At 41.9% G+C, this 20,195-nt stretch overlaps 1 protein-coding gene across 1 annotated transcript in view; it reads right to left on the bottom strand.

Annotated features, from left to right (window-relative positions):
- The window catches only part of mdn1 (midasin AAA ATPase 1), a 227,351-nt gene that overhangs the window by 137,027 nt on the left and 70,129 nt on the right, over positions 1 to 20,195 (bottom strand). Inside the window, exons 24-30 of the mRNA XM_078542396.1 lie at positions 19,389 to 19,567; positions 14,362 to 14,570; positions 12,400 to 12,546; positions 12,009 to 12,150; positions 6,029 to 6,163; positions 3,364 to 3,502; positions 1,156 to 1,294 (exon numbers count right to left, since the gene is read on the bottom strand). Of these exons, the coding sequence (XP_078398522.1) occupies positions 1,156 to 1,294; positions 3,364 to 3,502; positions 6,029 to 6,163; positions 12,009 to 12,150; positions 12,400 to 12,546; positions 14,362 to 14,570; positions 19,389 to 19,567 (1,090 nt within the window). The remainder of the gene's footprint in view (positions 1 to 1,155; positions 1,295 to 3,363; positions 3,503 to 6,028; positions 6,164 to 12,008; positions 12,151 to 12,399; positions 12,547 to 14,361; positions 14,571 to 19,388; positions 19,568 to 20,195) is intronic.

Genomic DNA, 20,195 nt, shown 5'->3' with positions numbered 1-20,195 from the left:
GTTATGTGCAATTATCAAATAATCAAAGTGTATTAAGCAATTAACTCAATATCTAAGGCATTAGTATCATACTATGTGAGCCTGTGTCTTTAGGTGCGTTCCTCCTTGATAAGTGAAATGTGCCATATTGCCCTAGACCAAAGTACAGTTACATTTTATGGTTTTACTGCAGGGCAAATGTTGGGAGGAAACCAACCGTTACACTTTATGACCTTGATTACAGGACAAAATGGGAGGTCACTTGTTTAATTGTGGAAGCAAACGTTGCAAAGATTAGGTTCTGGGAAGTGGTTTGACCCCTGTGCTGTATTCCTCTCAAAAGCCTATTGTGTAAAGCAAAATAGCTTTAGATCTTAAATTACAGTTCTATGCCTTAACTTTTCTCAGCTTAAGTTAAAGAGCCTTAAAGAGAAATAGTCACATTCTTTTGAAGTATTTAACAAATCTATGCATTAATGTTGTTTTTGTAACTTTGAAATCAGTTTCTGTATTCAGTGTTGTAGTTACATAGCTTTTGGAGCTTTTATTTCTTATGAACATGTATTAATTGAATGTTATTTTGTAATGTGTATCTCCCTACTTCAACTTTAACACACCAATCATCTCTATGCATTGATTTTATATATACTGTAGTAATTTTATAATTGCTGTTTTGGTTTAGGAATGTGTACCTCTTGGATTTTGTTATTTTTAAAGAAGTCTTGCTTCCAGCATCACCAGTCACTAGGAAGTTACAGAAAGTCATCAGAACTTTCTAGTACAATTAACTTAATAAATTCTGAGAAACCTGTGACAACATACTCATACCCAGAGTGGTAGGTTCCTTTCAGATAACTCTCCCAATTCATTCTAGCAACTGTAATCAACTTTCTTACAATTAAAGTTAGAGTGAACTCCAGATCTTACAACTCCAAAGCTAGTACATGACCTGATTTGCTGTACAAATGTAATCCTTCAAGTTTACTTTCTATACTGTTCTGCTTCCAATTATTTGCCTCAGTCATGTGGCTCAAAAGATAATTCAGATCAGCAATTCCAGCAGCTAGTGAATGTGATGACGGAATTTGCGGGAGGGAAGGCACTTCCAAACTTTAGCTGGCTATTGGACACTAGATAAGAGGAGACAAATGGTTTACAGAATAACAATAGGCTTACTTTTTCACTGGAACTATGTCTGACAGGCCTTAGACCTCCGAGGAAGTCAGATGTCTCCAGGTGCAAATGACAATTCACTGTGTGTAGCTTCTGATCGAACAAGGAAGCAAAAATCTGACACATTGTGGTCTTACCACACCTGTATAAAGCAAAAACATCCCACATTCAGTTATCATATCATTCAACAGTAAAATAGTTGAAAGTACTAAAGAATTAGTGAGGAACAGCCCAATGATCAATGCAGGTTTTCAAGAAGCACATCAGCAGGTGGCACATTCTTGAGGTCCACACAGAATGCTGGGATGCAAAGACAGAAAACAACATTTAAACAATGGTTAGGCCACATGTCCAGCAGTACAAAAATGCATTTATGTAGTGATTTTACTATAGAAAAATATTACAAGGCAATATGACATCTATGAGTTCTTCAGAGCTAGTCCTTAATTCTTTTTATTCATTCATGGGAAGTTGGCATCAGTGGCTAGGCCAGCATTTATTGCCCATTCCTAATTGCCCTTGAGAAGGGTAGTGGTGAGCTGCCTTCTTGAACCGTTGCAGTCCATGTGGTGTAGGTACATTCAAACTGCTGTTAGAGAGGAAGATCTGGGATTTTGACCCAGTGACTACGAAGGAACAGCGATATGTTTCCAAGTCAGGATGTGCCCAACTTGAGGGAAACTTGGTGGTTTTCCATAAGCCTGCTGTCTTTGTTCTTCCAAGTAGTAGCCGTCACAGGTTCGGAAGATGCTGTCAAAGGTGCCTTGGTGAGTTGCTGCAATGCATCTTGTATGTAGTACACACTGCTGCCACTGTGCATCGATCGGGGAGGGAGTGGATGTTTAAGGTGCCAATCAAGCGGGCTGCTTTGCCCTGGATAGTGTCGAACTTCAAATGTTGTTGGAGCCGCACTCATCTTGGCAACTGGAGAGTATCCCATTGCACTCCAGACCTGTGCCTTGTAGATGATGAACAGGCTTTGGGGAGTCAGGAGGTGAGTAACTTGAACAGAATTCCCAGCCTCTGACCGGCTTTTGTAGCCACAGTATTTAAGGCTAGCCCAGTTAAATGTCTGGTCAATTGGGACTGTAGAATGTTGATAAGGCCATTTAATGTTAAGAGGAGGTTGTTGGACCCTTATTGTCTGGTACTTGTGTAGCACAAACGGAATGTTATTTGCCACGTAACAGCACACACCAGAATGCTACCTAGGTCTTGCTGTGCGTGGGCATGGAATAATTCATTATCTGAAGTGTTGCATATTGGTGCTGAACACTGTGCAATCAATTAACATCCCCATTGCTGACATTATGGAGGGAAGGTCATGATCAAAGCAGCTGAATATGGTTGGACCTAGAACTGAGCACAGCAGCTGAGATGACTGGTCTCTAGCAAACAAAACTCTAGCCAATTGAACGATTACCCCACCCGATTCCCATGACTTCAATTTTACTAGGGCTCCTTGGTGCCACACTTGGTAAAATGCTGCCTTGCCATCAAGGGCCGTCACTTTCACCTCACCTTTGGAATTCAGCTCTTTCAGCCATGTTTAAACCAAGGCTGTAATGAAGTCACCTTGGCACAACCCAAATAAGAGCAATCGATAAACAGGTTATTGCTCAGTAAATGCTGCTTGATTACACTGTCAACAACCCCTCCTATCACTTTGCAGAGGAGAGAGAGTAGGCTCATGGGAGAGTAATTGGGCTTGTCCTTTTTTGGACAGGACACACCTGGAGAATTATCCACATTGCGAGATAGATGCCAGCATTGAAGCTCTAATGGAACAAATTGGCTAGAGACAAAGCTAATTCTGGAGCACAAGTCTTCAACACTGTAGCTGGAATTTTGTCCTGGCCCATAGCCTTGGCTGCATGTAGTGTGCTCAGCCATTTCCTCATATCGTGTGATGCGAGTCTAATTGGCTGAAGACAGGCTGCTACAATTGTGGGGACCTCAGGAGGATGCAGAGATGGATCATCCACTCAGCACCTGTGGCTGAAGGCGATGTTGCAAATGCATCAATCTGCCCAAATTACTCCAATTAATGCAATTTTGTAACTTCATTTTTATACGCGCGTTGTTTGAAATTCAAACGCTTCATGTTAAATTCCACTGGGGTTTCATGAATACAGATGCAGCTTAAGGTCACAATGTCATAAACGTGACCGATGTGTGAATGAGAATTCAGTTAAAGTTGTGAATAATTACCCGGTTTCTCCAACCATCAGCACAGCTTCTCCAAACTTCAAAGCCTGTCCCACCAGAATTGCCAACTTTCGCATTCCATATGTCCACACAACATGGCGAAAGTCATCAGACATGACTGACTTCAGACTCGACCACTGATCTGTAAGGTGGGAGACCAAGTGAAATGAGGTCATAAATGAATGATTAAAAGTTGTTACTTTGCTGAAATCATGTCAAGCAGCAATGACAATGAAGCCCAATTCACTATATTGGCAAGAATACCTGCATGTGATTCCAGTGATGTAAAACCTATCCAGCCTCACAAAATGTAAGGTCAGAAAAGCCCAAGCTTTAAGGGGAAACCTATTCCAAGCTTTCCAGAGCAACACTGCCAGCAAATGAAGCTGCTAGCCTAAAACTTTCAAAAACCAAACTTTATACAAGAATCTCATTCGGAATTAACACCATAAGGAATAGACAAGGTAACATCACAAATAATGATAGAGGGGTGGTAGAAATATTAAATAGTTATTTTGCTTTTGTATTTACAACGGAGATAGAACAAGTTGACATGATATTGAGTGAAGAGATCAGCAATGAGATAATTGCATTCAAAACAAAACTGGGGGCATATAGAGTAAACGAAACAAACTAAGAGGATAAACCCGTAGGTCCAGATGGATTGCATCCACATATTTTTAAAAGAACATGAAAGAGATAAATAGGTATTACTAGTCATATTTAATCATTTTTGTTACAAAAAAAGGTCTTGCGCCAGAGGATAGCTAATGTAATTCCTATATTTAAGGACATGCCCAGGGAATCATAAACCAGTCAGTTTAATATCGGTGGTAGGAAAAAGAATGGCATTCCTACAAACCAGAGGGCAGAAGAACAATTAGGAACAATAAAACTAACAATGAATAGTCAGCATGGATTGCAAAAGGGAAAATCTTGCTTGACCCACCTTGCCGAATTTTGAGGTGGTAACAGAGAGCTGACAATAGTAATACAGATGAAATTTAGCTAGATTTTCAAAAGGCCTTTGATAAGGCACTCCATTAGAGGTTAATGAATAAAGTCAGAGAATATGGAACCAGGGGACAAATGGCAAGATAGATTGCTAGTTGGCTTCAAGACAGAAAGCAGAGAGCGGAAGTAAATGGTAGTTATTCAGTGTGGCTAAAGGTTGGAAGTGATGTTCCATGAGGATCAGTGCTGGGACCACTGCTGTTCACATGTTACATTAATGATTTGGACTTTGGAATCAACAAAACAATTTCTAAACTTGTGGGTGATACCAATTTTTTTTGGGGCGTTGAGGGCGGGGAGGTGGTGAGAAGAGATAGTTAATACAGGAGGACTGCAACAAATTAGGGGAGGGCTTTAAGAAACTTCCAGAATGGACAAATGAAAAACGCATAAATGTGAGGTACTGAATTTTGGTAGTAAGAATAAAGAGGTCACTTGTTACTTAGAAGGTGCAAGCCTGTGTGGGGGTAAAGGAACAAAAGGATTCAGGGTACAAATACATCAACCCCATTAGGAGTTGTGCCACAGGTTAACAAAACCAAAAAAAAAAAATAAGCAGGCACCAGGCTTTATTTCTGGAGGGACAGAATTAAAAAGTCAAGTAGTTATGCTGAATCTGTTTCGAACATCGTATGCAGTTCTGGTCGCCACATCATAAAGAAGGATATAGGAGTAGAGAGGGTGCAGAGACGATTTACAAGAATGATACCAGAAATATATGTGGGTATATATATTGGGGAAGGATTGACAGGCTGAGTCTCTTCTCTCTTTAAAAAAAGGTTGAGGGTAGAGGTCTTTAGTATTCTGAAAGATTTTGATTGACAAGATACAGAGAGAACATTTCCTCTTGTGGGGAAGAGCATAACTGGAGGCCATCAATATAAGAAATCAAGAAATCAACCAAGAAATCCAATAGGGAATTCAGAAGAAACTTCTTCACCCAGAGAGTGTAAGAATGTGGAACTGACTACCACAGGGAACGGTTGAAACAAAAGTATAGATGCATTTAAGGGGAAGCTAGACCAGCATCTGAGGGAGAAGGGAATAGCGGATTACAATGGTAGATTTAGATGAGAAAAGATGGAGGAGGCTCAAGTGAAGCATAAACTAGCATGGACAGAAACAGGCAAATGTAATCCTTAGTAAGGCATTTGAAAAGATTTGCATTTATATAGGGTCTTTAACAATCACTGGGCATCTCAATGCATTTTACAGCCAAGTACTTGAAAAGTACTCTCTGTTGCAATGTGGAAAATATGGCAGCCAATTTGCATACAGCAAGCTCCCACAAACAGCAATGTGAAAAATGACCACATAATCTGTTCTTGTGATGTTGCCTAAGCGATTAAAACTGACCAGGAAGCTGGAGATGACTCTCCTGTTCTTCTTTGAAATAGTGCTGGGGCATCTTTTAAATTCAGCCAAGGGAGCAGTTTGACGTCTCATCTGACGGGTTAGCACCTCCGACTGTGCAGCACTCCTTCAGTATTGCACTTCAGTGTTAGCCTGTATTTGTGTGCTCAAGTCGTGGAGTGGCACTTGAATCCACAACCTTCTGACTTAGGAGAGCGTGCTACCAACTACACACAGCTGACACCTGACAAAGGCAGTCACACAATAATTCAGAAAAACAGTCTTTTCTGTGAAAACTTACTCATTCGTTTTTCAAGACTTGCTTGTGAGAATATAACTTCTGGAACGAGCTTCCTTTTAAATTCTTTTTCAAGGATACGGTGAATAACAGCAACTTCTTCTTCTTTCCTCACACGGCCCGCCAAGAGCATATAAGCTGTGAGAGCAATTAACAGAGTGTCACTTTGTAATATTTCATGTCATTTTAACATTATTTAATTGAAAATATTTGCAGAGCTTGAAAAAAACATTGTCTAGAGGTAACACTTGTGCTTTGGTCATCCAAGATAACCAGTTACTGCTCAACAGCAAAACTCCCTGTGAATGGCTTTCAAAAGACAGCTATACACCAACAATGTGGAAAATTGCTCAGATATGTCTTGTACACAAAAAGCAGGACAAATCTGAACCAGCCAACCCATCAGTCTACTCTCGATCGTCAGTAAAGTGATGGAAGGCGTCATCTACAGTGCTATCAAGGGGCACTTGCTTAGCAATAACCTGCTCAATGCCGTCCAGTTTGGGCTCTGCGGGGCCATTCAGCTGCTGACCTCATTACGGCTTTGGTTCAAACATGAACAAGGAACCTCTGAACTCCAGAGGTGAGGCAAGAGTGACTGCCCTTGACATCAAGGCCGCATTTGACGGAGTATGACATCAAGGAGCCCTAGCAAATTGGAATCAGGGGGAAAAAACTCTCCTCTGGTTTGAGTCATACCTGGCACAAAGGAATATGGTTGTGGTTGTTGGAGATCAATCAGCTAAGTCTCAGGACATGCCGCAGGAGTTCGTCAGGTTGGCGTTCTAGGCCCAACCATCTTCAGCCACTTCATCAATGATCTACCCTACATCATAAGCGGGGATGTTTGCTGATTCTTGTAATATTCATTTCCATTTACAACATCTCGGGTACTCAGATGCAGTCCATGGCAACATTCAGAGTTGGGCTAGTAAATGGCAAGTAAATACCAGGCAATGACCATCTCCAAAAGAGAATTTAATCTCTTCCTCATAATACAATAGCATTATCAACGCCCTGTGCTCATCACTGACTGGAAACTAAACTGGACTAGCCATATTAATACTATGGCTACAAGATCAGGTCAGAGATTGGGAATTCTGAGACAAGGAACTCACCTGACTCCCCAAAGTCTGTCCACCATCTACAAGGAACAAGTCAGGAGTGTGGTAGAACACTCTGCACTTGCCTGGATGAGTGCAGCTTCATCAACACTCAAAGCTCGACACCATTCAGGACACAACAGCCCATTTGGATCAGCACCATCACCTTAAACATTCACTCCCTCTATCAGTGGTGCACAGTGGCACCAGTGTGTAACATATACAAGGAGCACTGCAGCAACTCGCTAAGGCTCCTTCGACAAGACTTTACAAACCTCTGACCTCTACTACCTAGGACATGGGCAACATTTGCATTGGAACACCACCACCCCTTGCAAGTTCCCCTCCAAGCCACACACCTTCCTGACTTGGAAATACATCACTGTTCCTTCAATATCACTGGGTCAAAATTCTAGCATTCCTTACATGTTCTTGAGGGCAAATAGGGATGGGCAACAAATGCTGGCCTTGCCAGCAGCATTTGCACCACATGAATGAATTAAAAAAGAGCAGCTCAAGTTTACTGCTATTTTACTCATTTATGGGATGTGAGCTTCGCTGGCTGGGCCAGCATTTATTGCCCGTCAGAAGGTGGTGGTGTGCTGCCTTCTTGAACCGCTGCAGTCCATGTGGTGTAGGTACACCCACAGCGCTGTTAGGGAGGGAGTTCCAAGATTTTGACCCAGTGACAGTGAAGGAACGGTGATATATTTCCAAGTCAGGATGGTGAGTGACTTGGAGGGGAACTTCCAGTTGGTGGTGTTCCCATCTATCTGCTGCCCTTGTCCTTCTAGATGGTAATGATCGTGGGTTTGGAAGGTGCTACCTAAGGAGCCTTGGTGAGTTTCTACAGTGGATTTTGTAGATGGTACACACTGCTGCTACTGTGCGTCAGCTGTGGAGGGAGTGAACGTTTATGGATGAGGTGCCAATCAAGCAGGCTGCTGTGTCCTGGATGGTGTCCAGCTTCTTAGGTGTTGTTGCAGCTGCACTCACCCAGTCAAGTGGAGAGTATTCCATCACACTCCTGACTCTTGCCTTGTAGATGGTGGACAGGCTTTGTGGAGTCTGGTGAGTTAATTGCCACAGGATTCCTAGCCTCTGACCTGCTCTTGTAGCCACACATCCACTTGGCACCTCCAGCTAAAGATGGTTGCAATTGCCTCAGCCTTATCTTTTGTATTTATTTCTACTCTTAAGTCAGTGTGAGCACAGCCAGCAATTCCCTCAAGCAGCACGCAAAAATACAGGCTGGAAGGGGCAGATTTCTATCCTTGTACGCTGTTGTTCAAGGACAATGCATTTTTCCAAAACAACATTTAGGTGGAATTTAATGCAACCCATCGAGGCAGGACCCATGCTGCTGGGAAGGGCCTTAGAATCGCGCAGAAGCAGGTAAGTTAGAATCTCGATGGCGGAAGCTGACAGCCTAATTAAATAGCCAACAGGGACGTGGCAAGGCAACAAACCCACATGAAAGTGGCAGGAAGCCAATCAAGATTATTAAGAAGGCAGTTCAGAGATATTTTCATGCTGCTGAACGCTATTAAAAAAAGGTACCTTTTGGGACTAAGCAAGGGGCAAGCAGGGATCAGTGAAAGCTGGCACTGTTAAAGCAAGGTGACTCTCAAGGTGGAGGGTCGGCCAATTTGAAGCTGCCTTCCACGGGAGGACAGAACGAGATCAGAAAGTTGCAGGTTGAGGCACACAGGCTGAAAGTGAGGAGGACCTAATGGTGGGGAGGGCCCAATGATGAGGGACATAGATTGGCACTTTAAGTCAAGGGCCAGTAGACAGTGAAAGAGCTAAAATCAAACTAAGGAAATCAATAGCTTGTTGGATGTTTAAGTGGTGAAGGAGCAGTGCCGAGTGAGGCATGTGCTGGCACCAGAGGCACGATTATTGGGGAGGCAGGAGCAGGAAAAATGCCCATGTCTGCCATGTAAGTGAATGGCACTCGCACTGCACTTCGCCCTATTGGGACTGCCGCCATGTGATTGTGGTCAGCTGGCTCCTTCCAACCCACTCGTGAATCCTGCCAACTTCAGGGTCTGCCTACGGGACCCACATCTCCTGGACTAAATTCCACCCTTAAAATCAGTCTGATCTATTTATCAATTTTACCATGACATATTCTGTCTGGTTTACTACATCTCCCTCTATATATATATATATATATATATATATATCATAGTTTGATCTGCTAGATGTAAAAGCAGTCATAGAAATGGATTGTCTCATACTGCCAGAAGTGGAAAAGACAACAGCAAGTCCACAACGGAGCAGGTAAAAATTATTCAATAGATTTTAAAAAGTGCTGTAATTATACCCTAGAGGTGCATGTGATAACAGCACTGAAAGGAAATTAAAATACCCAGCAATATTTTCCTATTGATGATGATGCATACGATTACATAAGGACAACACAAGGACAAATACAAAATTACAAAATATTATTTCATCCATCACAACAGCATACCCAGTGACGAGCCAGTCTCAAGTTTTGAAGATCAGGATCAACAGGTTAGAAGAGCTTTTTATTTCCCCAAAAACAAGCTAAAATCTAGCATCACATCCAGGTTAAATGTAGGTCTAACACATAGCCTCGTTCTACTAAAGAAAATTACACACTAAAGCAAACAGCTATGTTTACTCATTACACATCTCAAACAAGTGAAGAGGGCACTAGGTAGAGTGCATATCTCCGCCACGCTGTTAGCTCAATGTTATTACAATTGCATAGCTCTTCCTGGAGGCTTTTCCCTTCCTGGTTGATCCATTAACTACAAAAAGCTTCACTTTTTCAGCTTTATTAAGATCTTCCATCTCACTGAGGCAGCTTCAGGCCAGGGGGTGGGGTGAGAGGAAGAGGCTACCTGCCCGGGGGAAGAGGCTATCTGCTGGATGGCAGGAACAATCAAAAGGTTCTATGTCTTCTAGGATTGTGCGTCTAGGTAGCAAATAATGGCAGGATATTCAGCCATTGAGAATCTCGCAACCAAATCCAATCTTATCTTCCACCATGCACTTTCCAGCAAGGGTCGCTTGTGCAACAAGTGCAGAATAATTACTTCTTTCACTTCGTCAAGAGCAATGAGGTCAATTATACCTTGCCTGGAAGCAAGCGTGCTAAGGTTATCCAATCAGCACTTGAATGCGGAATCTTCTTAGTCTACATGGGTTGGGTCCACACATTGCAATGCCTTTAACTTTGAGGCCTTCAAGGAAGTTTCTTCTGTACTGCCTTGGGAATATATGCATGGCATGCAGTAACACATTATTTTCATTAAACGAATGAGTGCTCCATTGCACAAAATATGACAGCATGATAAAGGGTCTAGGTAAAGTTTTGCTTTACCTAGGTGGTTTGAAAAAAAAAGGGTATATTGTTGCACTCTGTCTAAATTTCCTCTGAATCTAACTTCAACATGGCAGAATAGTGTAGTCTGTTTTCGTACACCTTTGAAAACTGGAATGTATGATGCAAAGCCAGTGACTAATGCTGTGGGAAGGATGCAGGAGAAGTCACTGCTGTTGTTAACGGAGAACTGCTTCAACACATTTATACTATGAAATTTATCACCATTTGGGCTCCTGGGACCATTTATTTACATTTTCCTAATTAACACCTAGATATGCTATCTTAGAAGAGGCACAGAGGTTTAGGAAGGGAATTCCAGAGTCTCAGCATGTGCTTTGGGGAGGAGTTGATTGGAAAGCCACCATGCTGGGCTGTGCATATATTGCTAAATGAGAGGTGATTCAAATGTGTGATGATGAGTATATTTTAGTAGGGCCAGGTCATTTAGGAATCACCTACCACCTTGGTGTACCAGCTACAATGTCAGATATCTCACTAAATCAATGTTCAGTATAGTAATGAGACAGTAAGCCAATAAATTATTCTTGTCCTTTGAAACGTGTTCATAAAACGCACATCTTTTGTTGTTTAGATAACAGCAAGATAAATTTCTAATACCTTACCTTTCCGAAATCTGCTCTTCAGCCTCTGAGAAAAAAATTGAAATATGACCCCCATGCAAAAAGGTTGGATGCCCCTGTTCTAAAATAACCCACAACATTAAAAACAGGCAAGTCTCCCTATTCCCCAATGTTAAAGGATCTTTTAAAAAATTCCAGGATCTGGATCTTCACCAAAAACTGATCTCTTCTTCCTTGGGCCATATCCTGTGCACCAAGTTGTGGAAATCTGTCCATTAGTTTTTTGAGATATATTGTTTACAAAGAGACTAAGACATGGGCAAAAACATCACCCCCACACAATTTCAGTAAATATGCCAAGGTGGACTGAATGGCCTCCCTTCTTCACTGCAAGGATCTTTGCCAAATCTGCTGAAATTGTGGGATCAATATCAATGAGATAGCACTTGCAGAAAACATAACTGACAGCAGCCACAGTGCCTTGTGTAAGTATATGATTTCCACTTCACGTAATCCGAGATCAGGGAATATTATTGCTGGTTGAGTTGCATGCCTCTGATAGCCCTCAGATGCAAGAGGCGTGGCATGGTTAACGGAAACAGCGGATAAGAGAAGTGGGGAAGAAAGGAACAAAAAAAACCAGTGAGGATGGCAAGACAAATTGGAGCTTTAACAGAGATAAGGAGCATCCACACTTGTGATTTTCCTTTACAGTATTCACAACCTCCATCACTTTACCATAGTAAGGCAAGACCTGATGCTTCTCAAAAGGAAAGGAGAGACAATCACGGTCAAATCAGTTAGGGCGCTCACACTTATTATATGCATATTGATGTTCTTCAGGCCTATCCCAAAGACACAGGAAGCTACAGAGCACTGAATGACTTGGAAGAGAAAAAACATCAAATAATCAGAAGGAGCAAAAGAAAAACTCTCACCATCAGTGGCTATATGCCTAATCCAGTCGTAACCAGGCATTAATTGTTCAGTCAACCTGTAGCGTTCAGCCCATCTGAACAGTTCTCTCAAGGTAATGAAGCCATGTTTTCCAGCAAAAACACTTGATCCTCTACGATAGGACTGTTTTAAGAAACATTCATTAAAATACCATGTTAAACAAATGGATTTCTTGCAGCCTTCAACAGTTTGGTTCTGTATCATTTATGTCATGCTTAAACAGGCTGTTAGCAATCTAATGAATAATGTCAAAAATGCTTCAATAATACAGTTGGAGAATACTTATTTCCAGCAGATTTTTTTTAATATTCAACATTTCAACATTACATTAAACCCTTCCAAAAGCTTTTAAAAAATTGCTCTCTAAAATACCTGCAATTCCAGCATAACTTTTACTAGTCTTGCACAGTAAGATGGCGGCAAACGAGATCGCTTGTTAAGAATCATTTCTAATTCAGCCCTTGGAAGCTCATCAAAATGCAACTCCACAAAACGGTTCCTGAATGCCCTTGACAACACCTAGACATAAGATTTAGAAGTCAGAGTTAGAAGAAGAAAAAGCTAATTATTAGATAAATAAACTAAATCCTACAGTAATCCAGGATCCTACAGGCAAATGCCAACTGTTATCGGGCTGGTGGATAATAGGATCCAATGTTACCCAATGCTCCCATAATTCATATTAGAATACATAGCCAACATTTTGAGTCATGAATCAGATCTGTAGGCATGCAAAATAAAAACAGAGAAAATGCTGATGGAATCATAATATTAGAGTCAATGACATCGTGCTTCACACAACTGGAAAATGCAACTGATTGTGTGCTTTAATGGAGGGATGGGTGGTGACGATTTTGCCAAATACCCAAACCTCTAACAAATCAAGGACAGCTCTCAAATTATATCCTATGCAGCTAAGACAAAGGGAAAACCTCTTCCCTCACCCTTCTCTACCTGTTTGCAGCCTTTTGACATTCTAACTACACAATCTGCATCCAACATCTCTCCACTGACATCCAGCTTGAGAGACTGCACTTGGCTGGTTCCATTCTTATCTAGCCAATCAATATCTGCATTGGTTTCTCTTCCTGCTCACGCACTGTTACATCCAGTGTCCCCCAAGGATTTATCCTTGGTCCTTAATTTCTCATTTTTGCACTGCCCCTTAGCAGCTTCATCCAAAAACATGTCATACCTAAAAACAAAATCACCACCATCTTTTGACCTCTCTGCCATCTCTAAATTGTTAGATTGTGTCTGACATTCAGTACTGGGTGAGCAGCAATTTCCTCCAACTTAATATTGGGAAAACCAAAGCCATTGCCTTCCCATGCCCACTCCAAACTCTATTCCCTAGCCAGTGACTCCATCCCTCTCCCTGGCAACAGAGGCTGAACCACAATCTTGGTGCCATATTTGATTCAGGTATAGGCTTCAAACCACATATCTGTGCCATCAATAAGGCCACCATTTCACACATGCATATCACCACCTGACTTCACCCCTGCCTCAGCTCACCTGTTGCTGAAACGTGTCTTTGTTACAACCAGACTTGACTATTCCAACGCACTCCTTGGTCAGCCTCCCATATTCTACCCTACGTAAACTTGAGGTCATCCAAAACTCTGCTGCCCATGTCTTAACTTGCACCAAGTCCTGTTCTCCTATCACCCCTGTGTTCGCTGACCTACATTGGCTCCCAGTCAAGCAATGTCTTGATATTAAAATACTCATCCTGGTTTCAAATCTCTCCCTGACCTTACCCCTTCCCATGTCTAATCTCCTCCAATCCCACAACCAGAGATATCTTTAATTTTGGCATTTTGAGAATCTTCAATTTTAATTATCCCCACCATTGCTGACCATGCCTTCAGCTGCCTGGGCCCTAATTTCTGTAATTCACGCCCTGATTCTCTCCATCTCTACCCTCCTGTCAGACTCTCTTTGCAACCTACCTCTTTGACCCAGCTTATGGCCATCTGCCCTAATATCTCCTTGCAGCACAAGTGTCATTTCCTTTTAAACCTATGCAAAACACCTCGGGACATTTTCTTTGGCACTTTATAAATACAGGTTACCTTATTTCCTCAAGAGTTCATTTTTATGAAACTAAACATAAGTAGTATGTGTTCCTGGCAGTTATTTTAACCATTCCTTTTCACAAGGCTGCTTTTGTTTATAGTCACAATATAATGTTTGTGAAGTTTAGGAACAATTCGCAGCATCAATAAAAGTTCTAATTAAAACAAGCATTCACATTGTCCATCTGGGACACATCTAACCCACACCTCCCACCCGTGGAAAACAGGAAAACCAGATCAGATAAAAACAGACCTTCCTGCCACCATATAGTCCAGGAGGGTTCTGGGTTGCAAAAAGCATGAATCTTGGGTGTGCTTTTACTACTTCCTGGGTCTCGGTTATGAACAGCTCTCGATTGTCATCGAGCAGTCGATTAAGTGCTTCCAAGACATCTGTGGGGGCCAAATTCAATTCATCTAGGATAATCCAGTAGCCCATTCGCATAGCGCTAATAAGCACACCTAGAGAAAGAGAGAGGCACGTCACCACTTTGGCTGCATTAAATATAGAAAACTCCAGTTTGGTAGCATTTGTTTATCCATTTAACTACTTAGATTTCTGGCAACACAAACATTCATTCTAAAATGTTAATGGCCCCGATTTTGTGGTCAGCTGAGAGGCGATACCGATTCTCCCATGACCACAAGAAGCTGCCCACAAAGAATTTAGCAGGAACTAGAGCGTAGATTTCCAATGTCAGTTTTTAAACTCGGCACCATCTACAACTGATTTGTGGCAGCCACAAACAAGGCAAAAAGAATCCCCTCAGGCAGCAAAGCAGGAAGTGAAAAACAGAGGGTATAAATTACATTTAACCACTGCACAGAAAGTAAAATATAAACTGACGCATACACATGCAATTCAGGGACAAATAAATATAACAAATTAGTATTAAAAATCTACAATTCTTAAAAGCTATGGGGGCAATGAGATTCCATACTTTGTAAAATGTAATTCAGAGCCAGAGAGGTTGTTCAGCAATACCTATAAAACTTAGTTACACCTGAATGAGCAAAGCTCAACATTTTCACTGTTTTAAATAAAAGCAGACGAACAGTTGAAGCTTAATAAATTGATCATTTCTAATGAGTACATTAGCGTTCCATATGGAGCAACAAGATATCGCTAACAGCACATTCCCAATTTTGACATTTTCCAGTTGCTAAAAGTTGCTGTCTGTTTTAGACAGTAATAAGTGGCAAGCACTAAGCTGACATTATTACTAACACAAACATTGTACAGTATTCCACATTGCATATAGTAACATCTGGAATATTGGTCCAAAGAAGGGTAGAATATAGGCTCTCAAACACCACACAGTTCCCAGCAGCAAGAGAGAGTGGAGACTGAAGAGAGAAATTGATCTCATTGAGTCACACACATCTCCAAGGAACTGAACAGAAGCTTCACAAACATTTCATTTTGCTCCACCCATGTAACACTGCCAATGTTGATGACAAGTGTTCATCAAGGCAGGAGGTGGGCTGAATGATCTCAGCACTAGTTCAAAGGCTGGAACCATTTGCACCTATCAGTAACTAATCATGTTACAGGATGCTAGCTTGGCTGCTTTGGAACCAGTGAGCAAGGATTATGCAGCACAGGCACTGGACGTTTTAGTTTTAAAATAGCATTAGGAACCAGTCGACATCAAAGGACCCCATTTAGCAAACAGGAACAAAGCTCCTGCTCATATCTGGTGATAGTGCTGGCTGCCTACTTTCAGGCCTGCAAGGTAAAAGCAGCAGGCAACCTTCAGGAGAGAAAAAGTGAGCAAGACATTTTTTGGCCATTTCGTTTCCCGCTGAAATATGGCACACTGGAGGTACATAAATCATCCCCAATATCATGGAACAGAGACTTAAGCAAGGAGCAATACTGTAACAGATATCAAAAAGTTAAAAAAAAACTATGGTACCAAGACTACTATACATTAGGAAAATCTGAATCCATTTTTGTTGGAAGCCTTATTATAGCTATTGAACAGTTAATTGTAAAACAATAGCTAGGGCATTGTCTCAGGGAAAAGTGCAATCAAATTCAACAGCTTCAACAGCAGGGCCCTGAAATAGAAAGAATGAAAGCAATGGAGAGAACATGAATGCAGAAAAGGAGATACACAAGAGGAAAGTTAGACAGCAGAGCTACAACACATTTTGTAATTAAAGTATACTTAATTTATTATTGAAAAATCCTGATTCTAGGCCAAAGCAACATTCCGACCCCCAAAATTAATGTAGGTAGATTTGTCATGAGACGTGGACATTGCAGGCGAGGGCAGTATTTACTGCCCATTCCAAATTGCCCGTGGAGGTGATGGTGAGTCACCCTTTGGACCACTGCCATCTGTATTGTGAAGCTATGCCCACTTTGCTGTTAGGTAGGGCATTCCAGGATTTTAACACAACAAAGAAATAGTGATGTGTTTTTAAGTCAGGATAGTGCGAGACTTGGAGGGAAACTTGCCGGTGGCAGTGTTCCCACACACCTGCTACCCTTGTCCTTCTCTCGGCAGTTTGGGAAGTGCTGTTGAAGAAGCCCGAGTGAATTGTGCACTGCTGCCTTGATGCATCTGTGATGGAAGGAATCAATCTTTAAGGTGGTGGATGGGGTCCCAATTAAGTAGGCTGTGTTTTCCTGGATGGGGTGAGACTCTTGAATGTTGTTGAAGTTGCACTCATCCATGAAAATGCAGAGTATTCCATCATATGCTCCTGAATTGACCTTTGTAGGAGGTCAAAGGCTTTTGAGAGTCATATACCACAGAATACCCAGCCTCTTTGACTTGCTCTTGTGGAGACAGTATTCATATGGTTAGCCAAAACAAAAACAGAATTACCTGGAAAACTCAGCAGGTCTGGCAGCATTGGCGGAGAAGAAGAGTTGACGTTTCGAGTCCTCATGACCCTTCAGCAGAACTGAGTATAGTTAGGAGAGGGGTGAAATATAAGCTGGTTTAAGGTCTTACCCACATGTCTGTCCTTGGCTTGCTGCATCATTCCAGTGAAGCCCAACGCAAACTGGAGGAACAGCACCTCATCTTCCGACTAGGCACTTTACAGCCTTCCGGGCTGAATATTGAATTCAACAACTTTAGATCTTAAACTCCCTCCCCCATCCCCACCCCCATTTCCGTTTCTTCCCCCTCCCTTTTGTTTTTTCCAATAATTTATATAGATTTTTCTTTTCCCACCTTTTTCCATTATTTTTAAATCTATAACTATAATACCCTGTCAGTCTTTCCACCCCACCCCCACTAGTGCTGTACTTTGAGTGTCCTGCCATCCATTCTTAATTAGCACATTCTCTTAGATAATATCACCACCTTTAACACCTCTCTGTTCCTTTGTCTGTAACATCTTTTGATTATCTGCTCCTTTCACTGCTTGCTTGTCTCTACAACCACCGCACCCCCCCTGCTCCCCCCCCACTTCTCTTCTCCCCCCACCCCCCAACCTTAAACCAGCTTATATTTCACCCCTCTCCTAACTTCACTCAGTTCTGCTGAAGGGTCATGAGGACTCGAAACGTCAACTCTTTTCTTCTCCGCCGATGCTGCCAGACCTGCTGAGTTTTCCAGGTAATTCTGTTTTTGTTTTGGATCTCCAGCATCCGCAGTAGTTTTTTGTTTTTGTTTTTATTTCATACAGTTACCCCATTTAAGTTTCTGATCAATGGTGATTCCAAGGATATTGATGATGGGGGATGCATTGATGGTAATGCTGTTAATGTCAAGGGGAGGTGGTCAGAACCAGTTGTTTCTGGCACGAATGTTACTTGCCATTTATAAGCCCAAGCCTGAATATTGTCTAGGTTTTATTGCACCAGACATGGACTGCTCATTATCCGAGGAATCATGAACGGTGCTCACTGTGCTCTCAGCAAACATCTCCAATACAAACCATAATAGAGGAAAGATCAGGTTTGAAGCAGCTGCAGATGGTTGGGCCTGGAACATTGCCCAAAGGGATATCTACAGTGATGTCCTGGGCCTGAGAGGATTAGCCTCCAGCAACCACATCCTTTGTGCCAGTTATGACTCTCACCCAAAAGCATTCAATTTTACAAGGTCTCCTTGAAGCCACATTCAGTCAAATGCTGCCTTGGTGTGAAGGACACTTCACATTTTGCTCACTTCTGAAATTCTGCGTTTTGGAAAGGCTAGAAGGCCTGGAGCTGAGTGGTTCTGACAGAGCCCAAACTGAGCAGGTTATGATGACCAACAAGCTCTTAATAGCAGTGTGGATGACAACTTTCATCACTGTGTTGATGATCGAGGGTAGGCTGATGGGGCAGTAATTGGCTAAATTGAATTTGTTCTGTTTTTTTGTGGGCAGGATATACCTGGGCAATTTTCCACATTGTTGGGTAGATGTGAGTGTTGTAGCTGTGCTGGAACAGCTTGGCTAGAGGCATGGCTAGTTCTGGGGGAGAAGTCTTCTGTACTACACCTGGTATGTTGTCAGGGCCCATAGTTGATGTCCAGTAGCAACATGTGGAGTGAATCAAATTCATTGAAGACTGGCTTGTGATGTTGGGGACCTCAGGATGAGGCAGAGATGGATCATCCACTTGGCACTTTTGGTTGAAAACAGTTTTAAATGTTTCAGCCTTGCCTTTTGCTCTCATGTACTAGTCTCTGCCATCATTTAGTTTGGGAATGTTCATGGAGCTACCTCCTATTTGCATTTGTTGTTTAATTGTTCAGCATCATTCACAAGTGAATGGAGTAGAACTGGAGAGCTTTGATCTGATCCACTGGTTGTGAGTGCCACCTTGCTGCTTCCACTGTTCAGCATACTTGCAATACCACATTCTAGTTTCATCAGGTTGAAAACTCATTTTTAGTCACAGTTAAATCATTAAATCACAGAACCTGAGACCGGAAGTAGGAAGAGAAGCCAGGGACTTGATGAAGATAAAGCCAAAGACAAAAGAAGGACTCTCATTCCTGATTGCTATCCAGTTAAGCAGCCATCTGTACCCCTTTTTGTCACTCAGCCAAGAGGGCTGCAAGAATCTATGGAATCCTATGCACCCTTCAAAAAGAGAGGAGCATTAATAGTCAATAATACGTAAACCGAAGTAAATTGGTTCCTACTTTCGTAACCACGTTTTGCCTGTGCAGTAAAACTACCCAGATTGTAAATACCAGAATTATGCAAGTAGACCACATTACGTCTGCATGCAAAATTCAGAAAGCATTAGTCAAGTTCAATGATAGAAAAACTGAGAACCATGTCGCATTGCTTTCAATTTTAAAAAATCATTGCACAAACCTTCCTTAAAGACAAGTTTTCCTGTTTCATCAGATGCATAGCAGCCAATATATTCCTGAATGTCTGTGTGTTCGTGATTATTGATCCGCACACAGTGGTTTCCAGTAGCTGCTGCCAACCAGGAGATCAGACTGGTTTTACCAACTGATGTCTCACCTTGAATAAGTACTGGATGAATCCTTGAAGTGAAACACCAGAAGTTTTATTGTAAACAAAACATATTAAAGTAGTGACATTTGGCTAATCTTGAGCAATTAGCAAAAATAAATGACAATCAATATGAGTTACAATTGGTTGAACATACATAGTGTTCAACTTATTCAAAGGAAAATGGTAAATTGAACACCCGTTTTTGTTCCAAGGTTACAGAGAGCTGGCAAATGTCATGTAGATGAATGGATAATCGAGGAGGAAGGGAGCCACAAAATTTGGGGTGGGAATGGAAAATTTATTATATCTTTTTAAAGAAAACTAATGATTTGTTCTGTTAATACTAAACGCCCTTGCTTTTCATACTTAACAGGAGATAGGCATCGTTTAACACCATGTATCAACTTGGCTCAGTTGTCGCATTCGCACAAATGCACCAGAAAGCTGAGAGTTCAAGTCATACTCCAGAGCCAGGAGTTTTAAGGATGGCAGGGTTTCCCTACCCGCTGCTCGAAGAGTCGGTGGCCAATGCAACACCGCCAATACTGGCTTCCCCGTAGGCTCTTCAATGCTCCAAGCAGCATTAATTGGTTGAAGCTGGATCTTCTGCCCCTCAGTCGAGAGGAAGTCCAGCCTCAGAGCTAAGGGCTAATCCAA

Source organism: Cetorhinus maximus, chromosome 5 (genome assembly GCF_964194155.1).
Source record: "Cetorhinus maximus chromosome 5, sCetMax3.hap1.1, whole genome shotgun sequence".
NCBI lineage: Eukaryota > Metazoa > Chordata > Chondrichthyes > Lamniformes > Cetorhinidae > Cetorhinus > Cetorhinus maximus.
This window is presented reverse-complemented; position numbering and strand designations above follow the sequence as displayed.